Here is a 14,752-nt window from a genome sequence, read left to right on the forward strand (position 1 = left end):
GGTTTCATGTCTCTGTCTCCCTGCTGTAGAAAGTTATTAAAAAAGAAGGTTCATTTTGGACATGCAATTCCCTTTTTTACCAGTAGGGGTAAAAAGAAAGGTTGTGAAAATGTCCACTGTCTCCCACTATTGATTGACACTGGTTTCATGTATCTGTCTCTTTGCTGTAGAAAGTTATTACAAAACGAAGGTTAATTTTGGACATGCAATTACCTTTTTTACCAGTAGGGGTAAAATGAAAGGTTTGTGAAAAATGACAACTGTCGCCCTCTATTCATTGACACTGGTTTCATGTCTCTGTGTCCCCTGCTGTAGAAAGTTATTACAAAAAGGTGGTTAAATTTGGACATGCAATTCCTTTATCAGCCACTTGGGGTAAAATTAAAGGATGTGAAAAAATGTCCACTGTCCGCCACTATTGATTTACACTCGTTTCATGTCTCTGTCTCCCTGCTGTAGAAAGTTATTAGAAAAATAAGGATAATTTTGGACATGCAATTCCCTAATAAGCCACTTGGGGTAAAACGAAAGGTTGTGAAAAATGTCGACTCTCCCCCTCTATTGATTGACACTGGTTTCGTGTCTATGTCTCCCTGCTGTAGAAAGTTATTACAAAAAGAATGTCAATTTTGGACATGCAATTCCCTTTTCTACCAGTAGGGGTAAAAAAGAAAGGTTGTGAAAAATGTCCACTGTCCACTTCTATTGATTGACAGTGGTTTCATGTCTCTGTCTCCCTGCTGTAGAAAGTTATTACAAAAAGAAGGTTCATTTTGGACATGCAATTCCCTTTTTTTACCAGTAGGGGTAAAAAGAAAGGTTGTGAAAAATGTCCACTGTCTCCCACTATTGATTGACACTGGTTTTCATGTATCTGTCTCTTTGCTGTAGAAAGTTATTACAAAACGAAGGTTAATTTTGGACATGCAATTACCTTTTTTACCAGTAGGGTTAAAATGAAAGGTTGTGAAAAATGACAACTGTCGCCCTCTATTCATTGACACTGGTTTCATGTCTCTGTGTCCCTGCTGTAGAAAGTTATTACAAAAAGGTGGTTAAATTTGGACATGCAATTCCTTTATCAGCCACTTGGGGTAAAATTAAAGGATGTGAAAAATGTCCACTGTCCGCCACTATTGATTTACACTCGTTTCATGTCTCTGTCTCCCTGCTGTAGAAAGTTATTACAAAAATAAGGATAATTTTGGACATGCAATTCCCTAATAAGCCACTTGGGGTAAAACGAAAGGTTGTGAAAAATGTCCACTCTCCCCCTCTATTGATTGACACTGGTTTCGTGTCTATGTCTCCCTGCTGTAGAAAGTTATTACAAAAAGAATGTCAATTTTGGACATGCAATTCCCTTTTCTACCAGTAGGGGTAAAAAGAAAGGTTATGAAAAATGTCCACTGTCCACTTCTATTGATTGACAGTGGTTTCATGTCTCTGTCTCCCTGCTGTAGAAAGTTATTACAAAAAGAAGGTTAATTTTGGACATGCAATTCCCTTTTCTACCAGTAGGGGTAAAATTCAGAATTGTGAAAAATGTCCACTCTCTCCCTCTACTGATTGACAGTGGTTTCATGTGTCTGTCTCACTGCTGTAGAAAGTTATTACAAAAAGAATGATAATTTTGGACATGCAGTTCCCTAATCAGCCACTTGGGGTAAAATGAAAGGTTGTGAAAAATGTCCACTCTCTCCCTCTACTGATTGACACTGGTTTCATGTCTCTGTCTCCCTGCTGTAGAAAGTTATTACAAAAATAAGGATAATTTTGGACATGCAATTCCCTAATAAGCCACTTGGGGTAAAACGAAAGGTTGTGAAAAATGTCCACCCTCCCCCTCTATTGATTGACACTGGTTTCGTGTCTATGTCTCCCTGCTGTAGAAAGTTATTACAAAAAGAATGTCAATTTTGGACATGCAATTCCCTTTTCTACCAGTAGGGGTAAAAAGAAAGGTTGTGAAAAATGTCCACTGTCCCCTTCTATTGATTGACAGTGGTTTCATGTCTCTGTCTCCCTGCTGTAGAAAGTTATTACAAAAAGAATGTACATTTTGGACATGCAATTCCCTTTTCTACCAGTAGGGGTAAAAAGAAAGGTTGTGAAAAATGTCCACTCTCCCCCTCTATTGATTGACAGTGGTTTCATGTATCTGTCTCTTTGCTGTAGAAAGTTATTACAAAACGAAGGTTAATTTTGGACATGCAATTACCTTTTTTACCAGTAGGGGTAAAATGAAAGGTTGTGAAAAATGTCCACTCTCTCCCGCTATTGATTGACAGTGGTTTCATGTCTCTGTCTCCCTGCTGTAGAAAGCTATTACAAAAATAAGGATAATTTTGGACATGCAATTCCCTAATAAACCACTTGGGGTAAAACAAAAGGTTGTGAAAAATGTCCACCCTCCCCCTCTATTGATTGACACTGGTTTCGTGTCTATGTCTCCCTGCTGTAGAAAGTTATTACAAAAAGAATGTCAATTTTGGACATGCAATTCCCTATTCTACCAGTAGGGGTAAAAAGAAAGGTTGTGAAAAATGTCCACTGTCCCCTTCTATTGATTGACAGTGGTTTCATGTCTCTGTCTCCCTGCTGTAAAAAGTTATTACAAAACGAAGGTTAATTTTGGACATGCAATTACCTTTTTTTACCAGTAGGGGTAAAATGAAAGGTTGTGAAAAATGACAACTTTTGCCCTCTATTCATTGACACTGGTTTCATGTCTCTGTGTCCCTGCTGTAGAAAGTTATTACAAAAAGGTGGTTAAATTTGGACATGCAATTCCTTTATCAGCCACTTGGGTTAAAATTAAAGGATGTGAAAAATGTCCACTGTCCGCCACTATTGATTGACACTCGTTTCATGTCTCTGTCTCCCTGCTGTAGAAAGTTATTTCAAAAATAAGGATAATTTTGGACATGCAATTCCCTAATAAGCCACTTGGGGTAAAACGAAAGGTTGTGAAAAATGTCCACTCTCCCCCTCTACTGATTGACACTGGTTTTCTGGTCTATGTCTCCCTGCTGTAGAAAGTTATTACAAAAAGAATGTCAATTTTGGACATGCAATTCCCTTTTCTACCAGTAGGGGTTAAATGAAAGGTTGTGAAAAATGACAACTGTCGCCCTCTATTCATTGACACTGGTTTCATGTCTCTGTGTCCCTGCTGTAGAAAGTTATTACAAAAAGAATGTCAATTTTGGACATGCAATTCCATTTTCTACCAGTAGTGTTAAAAAGAAAGGTTGTTAAAAATGTCCACTGTCCCCCACTATTGATTGACACTGGTTTCATGTCTATATGCCCTTTATCAAAAAGCTATTACAAAAACACCTACTGAGCTATAGCAAAAAACGAAGAAAGTTTGCACTTTCCCCACGGTCCCTAACTGAAGGCTCTGCTGAGAGCGTACTCTCCCGGCTTTTTGCACATTGCCACGGCTTGCACGGGGCCGTGCTTATTATATCGAGGGAAAATATAGAAAAAGAAGGATGTGAAACATGATCAGCTTTGCCCTTTTGGCGGTCACACTGCTTAGATTTTTTTAGGGCAATTCGTTTTGGAGTTATTGGAGTTTACCGCTGAATGTGTCACGAATATCGAAAACAAAACCAACTTGACCCCGCTTGTTCAGCGGGCAACACGCCCAGCTAAATAGATCAATTAAACTATAAATGTATAAGTAAAAAAGAAAAGATGGTTATAAATTTATTCTTCGAAGCTTAGATTCTTAGAAGGTTTTAAAATTTTTTTTTTTTTTGTTGTTGTTAAATTACATTAAGACAAAATACATAAATTTAAAATTGTGGAGACATGAGAGGCAGTCGGGATTGGACCGACAGGCTTTATAATCTATGCCAGAATCGAGCCTTTTCACACTCTTATTTTTATCCATTATTTATTTTGTGTACAATCTTTGTAGCAGGTTCAAGACGGAGACAACATGAATTACCACAATGGTACCATTGTGTTTAGCAGAGCAAGTCAAATTGGGATGTTATTTGTTACGCCTCTCTGACCCTAGCTCAGACATTACTGGTGATTGCAGACGACATCGATGACAGCTGGGCCTTAGCACACGTTTCTTTCATGCAGCCTTAAATCTATGGACATTTGTGACAAAAAATATGACAGACTACGACGAGGAACAGAAGAATGAACTAGAAGCAATAGAGTCCATTTACCCAGACTCATTTACAGGTAAGATTGACCGAAAACTGTATGTTTTACGCCTATAACTTCGCCCCGCTGCCTGTTAGCCGAGAGGCTTTTCATGTAACAAAGTAAGTTAAGCGTAAGAGCGAATCAGTCATCTTTTTGATTAAATTCTTTATAGCAGCAGATTAAGCTGTCACAGGTTAAGAAACAAAACAAAACAAGATGTGGAGCAGAAGTCGTGACAGATTTATGTTTACGTACTGCTTCAGTCAGTGGTCACCCACACATACTTGTTTACGTCCAGGCTTTGAGAATAAGACATGAGCAACGGTGAGCTCTGTATATTTAATTAGTTTGTTTCTTTCCTTAAAATATCTCCATTTATGCAGTGTTTTCCGAGAAGCCCACAAGCTTCACCATCACAGTTACTTCTGACGCGGGAGAAAATGAAGAGAGTAAGTTCATGTGCTTTCCTATGAATATGTTACAGTGTGTGTTCTACTATCATTATCCCTGTTAAGTGTCATATTTGATATATAACGCTTTTATGGCTCATGCAGTATGATATAGGAGAAGGACGAAAATGCAATGCAGTACAATGTCGATTGAGAGATATATACATAACTGAGAGGCCCTATAAATGTGTGTATCCAATATGATACAGTAGGCTCCAAACGTGGTCCTGGAGTGCCACTGTCCTGCCCATTTTAGCTCCTAACCTAACTAAACACACCTGAACCAGCTGATCAAGGACTTACTAGGCATACTAGAGAAACATCAAGGCAGGTGTGTTGAGGCAAGTTAGAGCAAATTTCTGCAGGACAGTGGCCCTTCAGGACTGAGTCTGGGTTACTGTGTGTACCGCTTTCATGTGATTTCTGTCTGTTTTAGCGGTGGAGGTGACCCTAAAGTTTACATATGTGGAGAAATACCCAGACGAGCCCCCTCTCTGTGAGATCATCTCACTGGAGAACCTGGAAGATTCATACACAGAAGACATTCTAATGCTTTTAAAGGAACAGGTCTGCACAAATGACATCTTACCCAGCAAGACACATTAACAGTTGATAAAGTGCACATACTGATGTTGGCTGTTTTTTTACTCTCCTTTAGTTTTTCCTAATAACCTCTTTCTTTCGTAGGCTGAAGAAAACCTGGGAATGGTTATGATATTCACATTGGTGACAGCTGTGCAGGAGAAACTTAACGAAATAATTGACCAGATTAAGAGCAGAAGAGAAGAAGAGAAACAAAGGAAAGAAAGGGAGGCTGAAGAAGCTGAGAAGGTTTGAGTATGCGCCTTCTGAAAATAGACTAACATTAAAGGAATAGTTTACCCACAAATAAAAAAATGCTGAAAATCTACTCCCACTAAGGCCATCCAAGATGTAGATGAGTTTGTTTCTTCATTAGAGCAGATTTGGAGAAATTTAGCATTACCTCACTTGCTCACCAGTTGATCCTTTGCAGCGAATGGGTGCCATCAGAATGAGAGTCCAAACAACTTATAAAGACATTGCAACAATTCCAAAGTTTGTTTAGCAACAATAAACAAGTACTTTTGAAAGACTGTCAGTGAAGACAAATAATGCTTTTGCTAAAGGTGTAAGTACAGCTTCTACCAGTAGAGGGCCATGATGACTAACAAAAGAAATTTGACCACTTGGGTTAAAAAAGACCAGCCAAACTGTACCACAACATAGCTATCCTTTAATATTAAAATGGAAAATGTTTTCGTTTTGCTTTTCTCAGCGTGCATTCCAAGGCACTGTGGTGACAATTGAGAACTTCTTATCATGGAAAGCTAAATTTGAGCAAGAAATGGCAGAACTAAAGAAAAAAGGGCAGAAAGAAGAGGAGCAGTCCGGAAAAGTAAAACTCACAGGTGAGTTGCTATCATAACCTTGAAAGTAGTTTGGAAACCCAAATCTGAACCACCTTTTGTCATGTTCTGCTCATTTACTTTTTATATTACAGGAAAACAGCTGTTTGAGACCGACCACAATCTTGACACATCAGATATCCAGTTCTTGGAAGACAGTAAGCAATGTCTTTTATTATTATTATTTTATATTCAAGCTGCCATAGGATGCCTTTTTCTTTTTGAAGCTTTTAAACTTGATTGTCCTTCAAAGTTGGTCTTCTTTGCTCTTTTCCTCTAGGTGGGAACAGTGTAGAAGTAGACGAGTCATTGTTTCAAGACATGGACGATTTGGATTTGGATGAGGATGACCCTGATTTCAACCCACTGGATTTATGCAGTGATGAGGACTGACTTGTTAACTCTCATATAGATGCCGACGTCCTCTGTAGCAGCCTCGTGGAGCATGACTTTAGCTCACCCATTCTAAACACAAAACCTTTTTCATTCACTACCATATATGATTTTACAATATATGTCAAACATGTTGTCATTTGTTACAATTATTGCTATTAAAAAAACATTCTCTTATTTTGCTGAATGGTCTCATTAACACAAGAGTTGCATTAGTCTGGTGTTTCCTATAGATGTGACCGGGCAGGTATTACATCCTGAGTTTAACTCCAATCACGTTCTGTTTTTTCGTCTGTCTGTATCTATTCAGTACATGCCATTAAAAATATATATTTACCAAAAAGTATTAGGATATTCAGATCAACACTTAAGGAAATCACTGAAATTTGATGAAAAATCAAATGATTCTGCTCCACTGTTTCTGATTAACATTGACTTTATATTATGTATCAATATTTAAAGGGAGGGTACAATGCTGTTTTATGCATTCAGAGTTGTTTACACTGTTAAAGAGTTGGATTCTCATGCTAAACATGGCCAAAGGTCTAATTCTGATTTCCGGGTTTTGTACAGGTTTTTTCCTTTTTTTTTTTTTTTTTTTTTTCAATCGTGGCTCTTCATGACTAAATGTAGGGTGGAACCATAGGCAGAGTTTAATTTTTATTCTTGGGGGGCACTTTTTAAAATGTATACATGTCCAACATTTCATATATTTATATTAACATATATTCGACATTAAAATAAATTAATGAACTTTTTTTCCCGAGGGTTACCTATGCACAAAGATTGTTTTTTTTTTTTCTAGCAGTGGAAACAACTTAAAATATGCAGTCATTTTTGCTCATAGAGGTTAGAGTAATACATCATTCTAAACTATAAAGGGTCATTTTTATAAACTGCTAGTGCTTTTAAAAAATAAAGAAAACATGCTTTCTGCCGTCTCTAGCTTGAACATGAGCGTTTCACAATGATGAACCTATTTTCAGTGTATTGCCTCACAGACATGATAATATATATATATATATATATATATATATACAGTATTGTTCAAAATAATAGCAGTACAATGTGACTAACCAGAATAATCAAGGTTTTTAGTATATTTTTTATTGCTACGTGGCAAACAAGTTACCAGTAGGTTCAGTAGATTGTCAGAAAACAAACAAGACCCAGCATTCATGATATGCACGCTCTTAAGGCTGTGCAATTGGGCAATTAGTTGAAAGGGGTGTGTTCAAAAAAATAGCAGTGTCTACCTTTGACTGTACAAACTCAAAACTATTTTATACAAACATTTTTTTTTTCTGGGATTTAGCAATCCTGTGAATCACTAAACTAATATTTAGTTGTATGACCACAGTTTTTTAAAACTGCTTGACATCTGTGTGGCATGGAGTCAACCAACTTGTGGCACCTCTCAGCTGTTATTCCACTCCATGATTCTTTAACAACATTCCACAATTCATTCACATTTCTTGGTTTTGCTTCAGAAACAGCATTTTTGATATCACTCCACAAGTTCTCAATTGGATTAAGGTCTGGAGATTGGGCTGGCCACTCCATAACATTAATTTTGTTGGTTTGGAACCAAGACTTTGCCCGTTTACTAGTGTGTTTTGGGTCATTGTCTTGTTGAAACAACCATTTCAAGGGCATGTCCTCTTCAGCATAGGGCAACATGACCTCTTCAAGTATTTTAACATATGCAAACTGATCCATGATCCCTGGTATGCGATAAATAGGCCCAACACCATAGTAGGAGAAACATGCCCATATCATGATGCTTGCACCTCCATGCTTCACTGTCTTCACTGTGTACTGTGGCTTGAATTCAGAGTTTGGGGGTCGTCTCACAAACTGCCTGTGGCCCTTGGACCCAAAAAGAACAATTTTACTCTCATCAGTCCACAAAATGTTCCTCCATTTCTCTTTAGGCCAGTTGATGTGTTCTTTGGCAAATTGTAACCTCTTCTGCACATGCCTTTTTTTTAACAGAGGGACTTTGCGGGGGATTCTTGAAAATAGATTAGCTTCACACAGACGTCTTCTAACTGTCACAGTACTTACAGGTAACTCCAGACTGTCTTTGATCATCCTGGAGGTGATCATTGGCTGAGCCTTTGCCATTCTGGTTATTCTTCTATCCATTTTGATGGTTGTCTTCCGTTTTCTTCCACGTCTCTCTGGTTTTAAGGCATTGGAGATCATTTTAGCTGAACAGCCTATCATTTTTTGCATCTCTTTATAGGTTTTCCCCTCTCTAATCAACTTTTTAATCAAAGTACGCTGTTCTTCTGAACAATGTCTTGAACGACCCATTTTCCTCAGCTTTCAAATGCATGTTCAACAAGTGTTGGCTTCATCCTTAAATAGGGGCCACCTGATTCACACCTGTTTCTTCACAAAATTGATGACCTCAGTGATTGAATGCCACACTGCTATTTTTTTGAACACACCCCTTTCAACTAATTCAACTAATTGCCCAATTGCACAGCCTTAAGAGCGTGCATATCATGAATGCTGGGTCTCATTTGTTTTCTGAGAATCTACTGAACCTACTGGTAACTTGTTTGCCACGTAGCAATAAAAAAATATACGAAAAACCTTGATTATTCTGGTTAGTCACATTGTACTGCTATTATTTTGAACAATACTGTATATACATATATATAATTATTATTATAGAAAGCTTTAAATCACTACTTTATAACCAAATAATTAAAAATGAAAATATAAACTCTTTTATTTTTAAATCAGTGCATCTAAAGGCACATCCAGTGAGATGATGAGTAAGTTTTGTCTTCTCCATAATTTATGGATGTCTAAATTATAAAAATAAGAAAAAGCCTAAAACAGGCCAGATCTAAACTATAAAGGGTCATTATTATCCATGGAACAAATGCTTTAAAAATACTTTATTGCATTCCAGAACCTTTTAAAGTACTTTTCACTATAAAACTTATGGGTAGCTTGAATGTAAAATATTGTCATGAGGTATTCCCATTTGTGAAATAGTTGCTGGTTCAGCCGACAGAAATGCAGGACTTTAATAACTGCTGAAATGTTGGTGGGGGAGTCTGCGCGCTCATGGTATACACAGTCATCTTTACATTTCACAAGATCCACTTCAGCTGTCACGACAAGCCGAGGGTGAATAAGCCTTGCGTACGTGCTTTAACTAAATACTGCATCACGCGCCACACTGAAGGCCATCGCTTCAAATCACCTGTCCAATTCATCCAGAAATAACTCTCTCCACCACATTTAAGGATGCAGTACTACTCTATAGATACTCAAGATTAATATGAGATTGGGTGAAATTGTGCGTTATGTCCCTTTTGAGAATTATATGTTTGGAATTAACTTTATTTTGCATTTAACTGAAACATTTGTTTATTTCACTAAAAATAATGCACACACAAGATTTAGAATTGTACATTTTTTACACAAATCCTCTTTTTAAAACAGTATTCCAGAAGAGGACAGCAGTGAGTGACGCCACATATCTGTCTGACGCTGCCTTGAACTTTAATTTGATAAAACTTGAAAACTGAATAGATTTAAATTTATTCCTGTGATGGCAAAGCATAATTTTCAAAAGCCATTACACCAGCCTTCAATGTAACATCATTCTTCAGGAATCATTCTAATATGCTGATTTGATGCTAAAGAGAAAGTTATTTTTTTATATAAACATATTATTATTATAAACGATCAAAACAGGTGTATTTATTATTTTTGTAAAAACAATGACTTTTTTCAGGATTTCAGAAGTTATTAACCGTGTAAAAGTATACACTGTCACTTTTGGCCAATTAGATGTATCCTAGCTGAATACATTTATTAATAAATTAAATTTATCAATTTATTTAACGGACCCCAAATATTCTAAACCAAACAGTAGGGTGCTTTATCTTCCCAAAATAAATAAATAATAATAATTTACTGACTCCAAACTTTTAAACCATTTCAGATTTTCTTTATTTGTTTTACTTTTTTGATTTCAAACCATGCTGATGAGCTTGAATAAATCATGGTGTGATGAGATCATTCATATCCCAGATGAAAGAAAGAGGAACTTCTTTCATCTTCTGTTGGTACACTTTGTCAAATCTCTCATTCTGTGCCACAGTGAAATAGTTCTTCCAGTCACCAACAGTTCCTGTTCAGAGTTAAGGTAGTAAGATTATATTCTAGTCAATGACTAAATTCAAGTTAATAAAATTCAAATTACTTAATGGAAGAGATAAGGGAGTACATTCTGAAATGTTATCCTCATGTTTAGAACAGATGTAATTCTTACATGCACATATAATTATATATAACTATAAATTCATTGTAGGAATGACAGGATTGGTGGAAACACATTAGGAGATAGTTTGGTTTATAGGAGTATATTAGTCAACCTAAAAATGAGCACACAGATAAAGTATAATTATTAAGTTCACTACAACTAAAAATTATTGTGAATGTTATGAAATTGATTCTGTCAACATTTACTCCATCATGTTGTCCCCCACCTGTATAACTTTCATTCTTTCTTCACAAAAGATTAGAATCTGCAACCACCATTTACTTTCACTGTAAAGGCTGTCTGTAAATGATGACAGATTCTTCATTTTCACAATCACAAAACTTTGTTGGTGTTCTGATTTTTAATTGTATTATTTTATGATTTTACTTAATCTGTGTGCTTGAAACAGTGAGGTGTTATGTACCTTTCCTCAGAAATGTTCCCAGCTGGTGGTTCAGCAGGATGACAGGGATCTGCTGGTAATTGGCCTGAGGATTGTTCTTCATATTTTTGAAGGTACTGTGCTCAATAACGTCATTCAACTGCTGTGATGTCAAGTTCCTCTCCAAGAATGAAGCGATCCTTTCAACCACTGCCCGTAAGTCCTGCAAGCATGCATGGTTGAGAAGTTCAATTCTGAACTGATACTCTTTTTTTTTTCTCTTCTTTAATGCTTTTGAAAGAAGTCTTTATAACAAGGCTGCTTTTATTTTATCAGTAAATGCAGTAAAAACATTAAGGGTGTCCGCAGGTTTTATGATAGTAATTCCAGGTTGTCTTAAAACCAATTAAAGGAAAGAATTAAGGAATAAATATGTTAATTAAATGTAAATGTCTACATAATTGTATTAGCGGCACTTTAAAGTTTGAAAATAACTTTCAACAGTTATTGAAATTCTATGTTATTTGACTAAATCTAGTTCAACTACAGGAAAATAATAAATGTTGCCTTGGCAACAGAAACAAAATAAGTTTTATTTCAGTTAATTTTATTACAACAAAAATATTTTCATGGTTTTAGTTTAAAATTTCTCATAAAACAAAACATGACATCTTAATTTTGCCTCTCAAGTACATATTTGTATGGGAAAATGAGACAAAATGCATATATACCTAATCTGTATTTTCAATGTATACTTTCTGCTCTGATTTAATACAATTTAATTTGTGGAAAAGAAAACAAAACTTAATATACTTAGCTAAGTGTTTTTCCATAAACTGTAATACTTCTTTAGGATTCTTTGATGCATAGAAAGTTCAAAAGAATAGTAGCCTATCTAATTTAAATAAAAATATTTTGTACAATTATAAAGGTTTTTACTATTACTGTTATTCAATTGAATGCATCCTTGCAGAATAAATGCATTTATTTCTTAAAACAATTCCTACTAACCCCAAACTTTTAAACGGTAGAGTACAGTTTATCTTATTTATCAAGAAAACAAGCAAACCAGTCAAACCTTAATCATCTCCTCATATGTAATGTACAAGAAGTTCATCTCGTCTTTGTGGGAGCACCAGCTCTTGACATGCTCAAACCAGCAATTACCAAAAACTGAAACACATGATATATGTTGAGTATTGCTGGTCAAACAGTTGCTTTGATTGAAATTACAACTTAGATGAAAAGATTGTTTACCATTTCCTTCCATGAATTTCTCAAAAAATGTAGCAAAGTCTTTTGGGGTCTCCAGCATATTTGCATATTTGTGAAAGTGAAAGTAAGACACCAAAACATCCTTTGGATTCCTGGCCACATAGATGACCTATTAGTCATTAGGAAGAGTGAAGAGATCATGTAAACATTTGCAATACACTTAAGGAGATCGCACATGCAAAACTGCAAGAGAAGGCAGTGGTCATAATTATTCAGTACATGATTATTTCACTGAAGACATTCAGATGCAGTGGTGATAGAAACGAGCTCACCTTGCCCTTCTTTTTTTTCAGTCCAAGTGGCATGAATTTGTATGGAAGATGAGACACTCGAATCCTAGGGGAAGAGGCAGAAACAAACTGTTTCCTAGAATCTAAAAGTTCAATCCATGGTACTCTTTGTCGCTGTAACATCACCCTTGACCTCTATTAGACTCAGGATTTGCTGCAACCAAATAGTCCCTGCAAAGATGATCAACAGAAGCAAGAACATGTTTACAAATGCACTAATAAATTGCAAATAGGATGTTTTTTAAGATTACGGATTAAGATTTTTTAATTATGCCATACTCAGTAAGCATGGATTTAAAGTAATAAATAAATAAATATACATTACAGTATAAATCTAATGTTCATGTAGTGTTTGTTCACACTATGTTGAGAGTGGTTTATGAGAAATAAAAAATAATAGCAACTGTGGCTTGTTTATACTGTCTAAGATTAAGTCAACACAAATACAGTTTCATAAACAGTAAGTTACAACTTTCTCATCCAAAAAGTGAAGAGATGTTATGTTCTGTACTGCACTTTTACCTGTAGTATGTGGCTCCAATAGATCGCTTACCTGATTTGGGGTAAGTAATGACAAAGACATCCGAGTCTTGAATCTCAAAGTTCTGAACTTGATCCACCACCTCGGGAGAGTGGATTCCAGATATTAGGTTGAAGCCTCTAAGAGGGACCAGCTTATATTCAGGGGCCTCACCACTGCTCCGACTGAAACCCTCTGAGAGACCAAAAATGTAAATAAAGATACAAATTCAATTTAAAACATGTTACAAATTATATGTCAGTGTCTACATTCAAGTATTCACCAAGAGAATGTATAAAGCAAATATGAATTCATCAAAAAAAAAAAAAAAAAAAAAAAGATATAAACAAACTAAACAATATTTACACATAAAATCTCTTAAGTGAATTAAAGGGCATACATATATTCATGGAAACCTTAGCATAAAGGATGTCCAGCATTTGACTGGGGTCAGGCCAGCTGCAATGTTATTTCGAGGGTTTATATAGGGCTCATATTACGGTAAGAACTACAGAGAACTGATTTGAATGCAAGTTCTCTTCCGGTGAACGCGATTTTTAGATTTTTCTCAACACAGCCCAGTTTCACTAGAAAATGATACACAACAGTCCGTCACGGTCTGATGTTGAATTCCAAAATACAATTACTCCAATACCCATTATATTACAAAATAAGAGAACATATTGTTCAATATATAAATGTAAATCAAACAGACTCAGTGTTACGTTGTGTTTTCTCTCCCACAGACCACAAGTAGAGATAACGCTTAGCCTTCCTGTCAGCTTACCTTGTAATATTCATATTTATAATAAATGAGGGCCAAACTCCCTCATTTATTATAAATAGTTAACTAGTTAATCTTAGATCAGTTCCATTGATTAATATTAACGGCACAACTTTAGATTTTTATAACAAACGTGTCAATGTTTAAACCAACATTTACTAAGATTAATAAATAATTGAGTTGTTTTTTCATTGTTAGCGCATATTAATTAATGTAGTTAACTAAAATTACAAAATGGAACCTTATTGTAAAGTCTATGAGGGAGGAATCAAGTGATGTAAAAAATAATGTATGTATCCAGATGGATTAAAATCCCATTGTTTTGGCAGCAGAAAGTGTTTATGTAAAAAAAAAAAATAATGTTGTGAGAGAATTTTTTACATTAAGCCAAATGATGGGTTTTAGTCCTAAGCTATGGTGTGCTGCCTACCTGGTCAGTTCACCCATGCACTTACCTGCCATCTCTCTCACTGTTTCTCCTCTTGAGTGACTGTGAGATTCCTGTCTGTTCTGGGACTTGAAGCTTGTCTGCCCTGATTAAATCAGGAAGCGTATCTTAGCACATAACACATTTGATCATGAAACAGAGAAAGGAGGGGAGGATCTGTAAATGACTTGAATTTGGCCTGCAGTGTGGGAAAAAGGAGTGAGATGCTGATGGTTCAGATTTCCTCAGAAAGCATAAAGCTGACAAATATCTCTTGACCAATGATGGTGTCGAAAATGGAAACCATATGCATACAACTTTAATATAAGGACAAAACA

At 35.9% G+C, this 14,752-nt stretch overlaps 1 protein-coding gene and 1 pseudogene across 1 annotated transcript; one reads left to right on the forward strand and one right to left on the reverse strand.

Moving 5' to 3' along the window:
• Positions 1-4,029: 4,029 nt before the first annotated feature.
• Positions 4,030-6,619, forward strand: LOC113079854 (RWD domain-containing protein 1). The gene is made up of 7 exons (XM_026252078.1): positions 4,030-4,209; positions 4,557-4,622; positions 5,059-5,189; positions 5,310-5,453; positions 5,920-6,052; positions 6,145-6,207; positions 6,330-6,619. The coding sequence occupies exons 1-7, from the start codon at positions 4,137-4,139 to the stop codon at positions 6,440-6,442; spliced, it is 723 nt and encodes a 240-aa protein (XP_026107863.1). The 5' UTR covers positions 4,030-4,136; the 3' UTR covers positions 6,443-6,619.
• Positions 6,620-10,399: 3,780 nt separating this feature from the next.
• On the reverse strand, positions 10,400-14,700 carry LOC113079853 (amine sulfotransferase-like; annotated as a pseudogene).
• Positions 14,701-14,752: the final 52 nt, after the last annotated feature.

The sequence above is a fragment of the Carassius auratus genome, unplaced genomic scaffold (genome assembly GCF_003368295.1).
Source record: "Carassius auratus strain Wakin unplaced genomic scaffold, ASM336829v1 scaf_tig00029494, whole genome shotgun sequence".
Lineage (NCBI taxonomy): Eukaryota > Metazoa > Chordata > Actinopteri > Cypriniformes > Cyprinidae > Carassius > Carassius auratus.

What these genes read in the sequence shown, in the direction of transcription:
- LOC113079854 (XM_026252078.1), top strand. Translation starts at nt 4,137, where the DNA reads ATGACAGACTACGACGAGGAACAGAAGAATGAACTAGAAGCAATAGAG. An exon ending in TTACCCAGACTCATTTACAG is followed by an intron (nt 4,210 to 4,556) that starts GTAAGATTGACC and finishes CCATTTATGCAG; the next exon opens with TGTTTTCCGAGAAGCCCACA. An exon ending in AGGCTGAAGAAGCTGAGAAG is followed by an intron (nt 5,454 to 5,919) that starts GTTTGAGTATGC and finishes TGCTTTTCTCAG; the next exon opens with CGTGCATTCCAAGGCACTGT.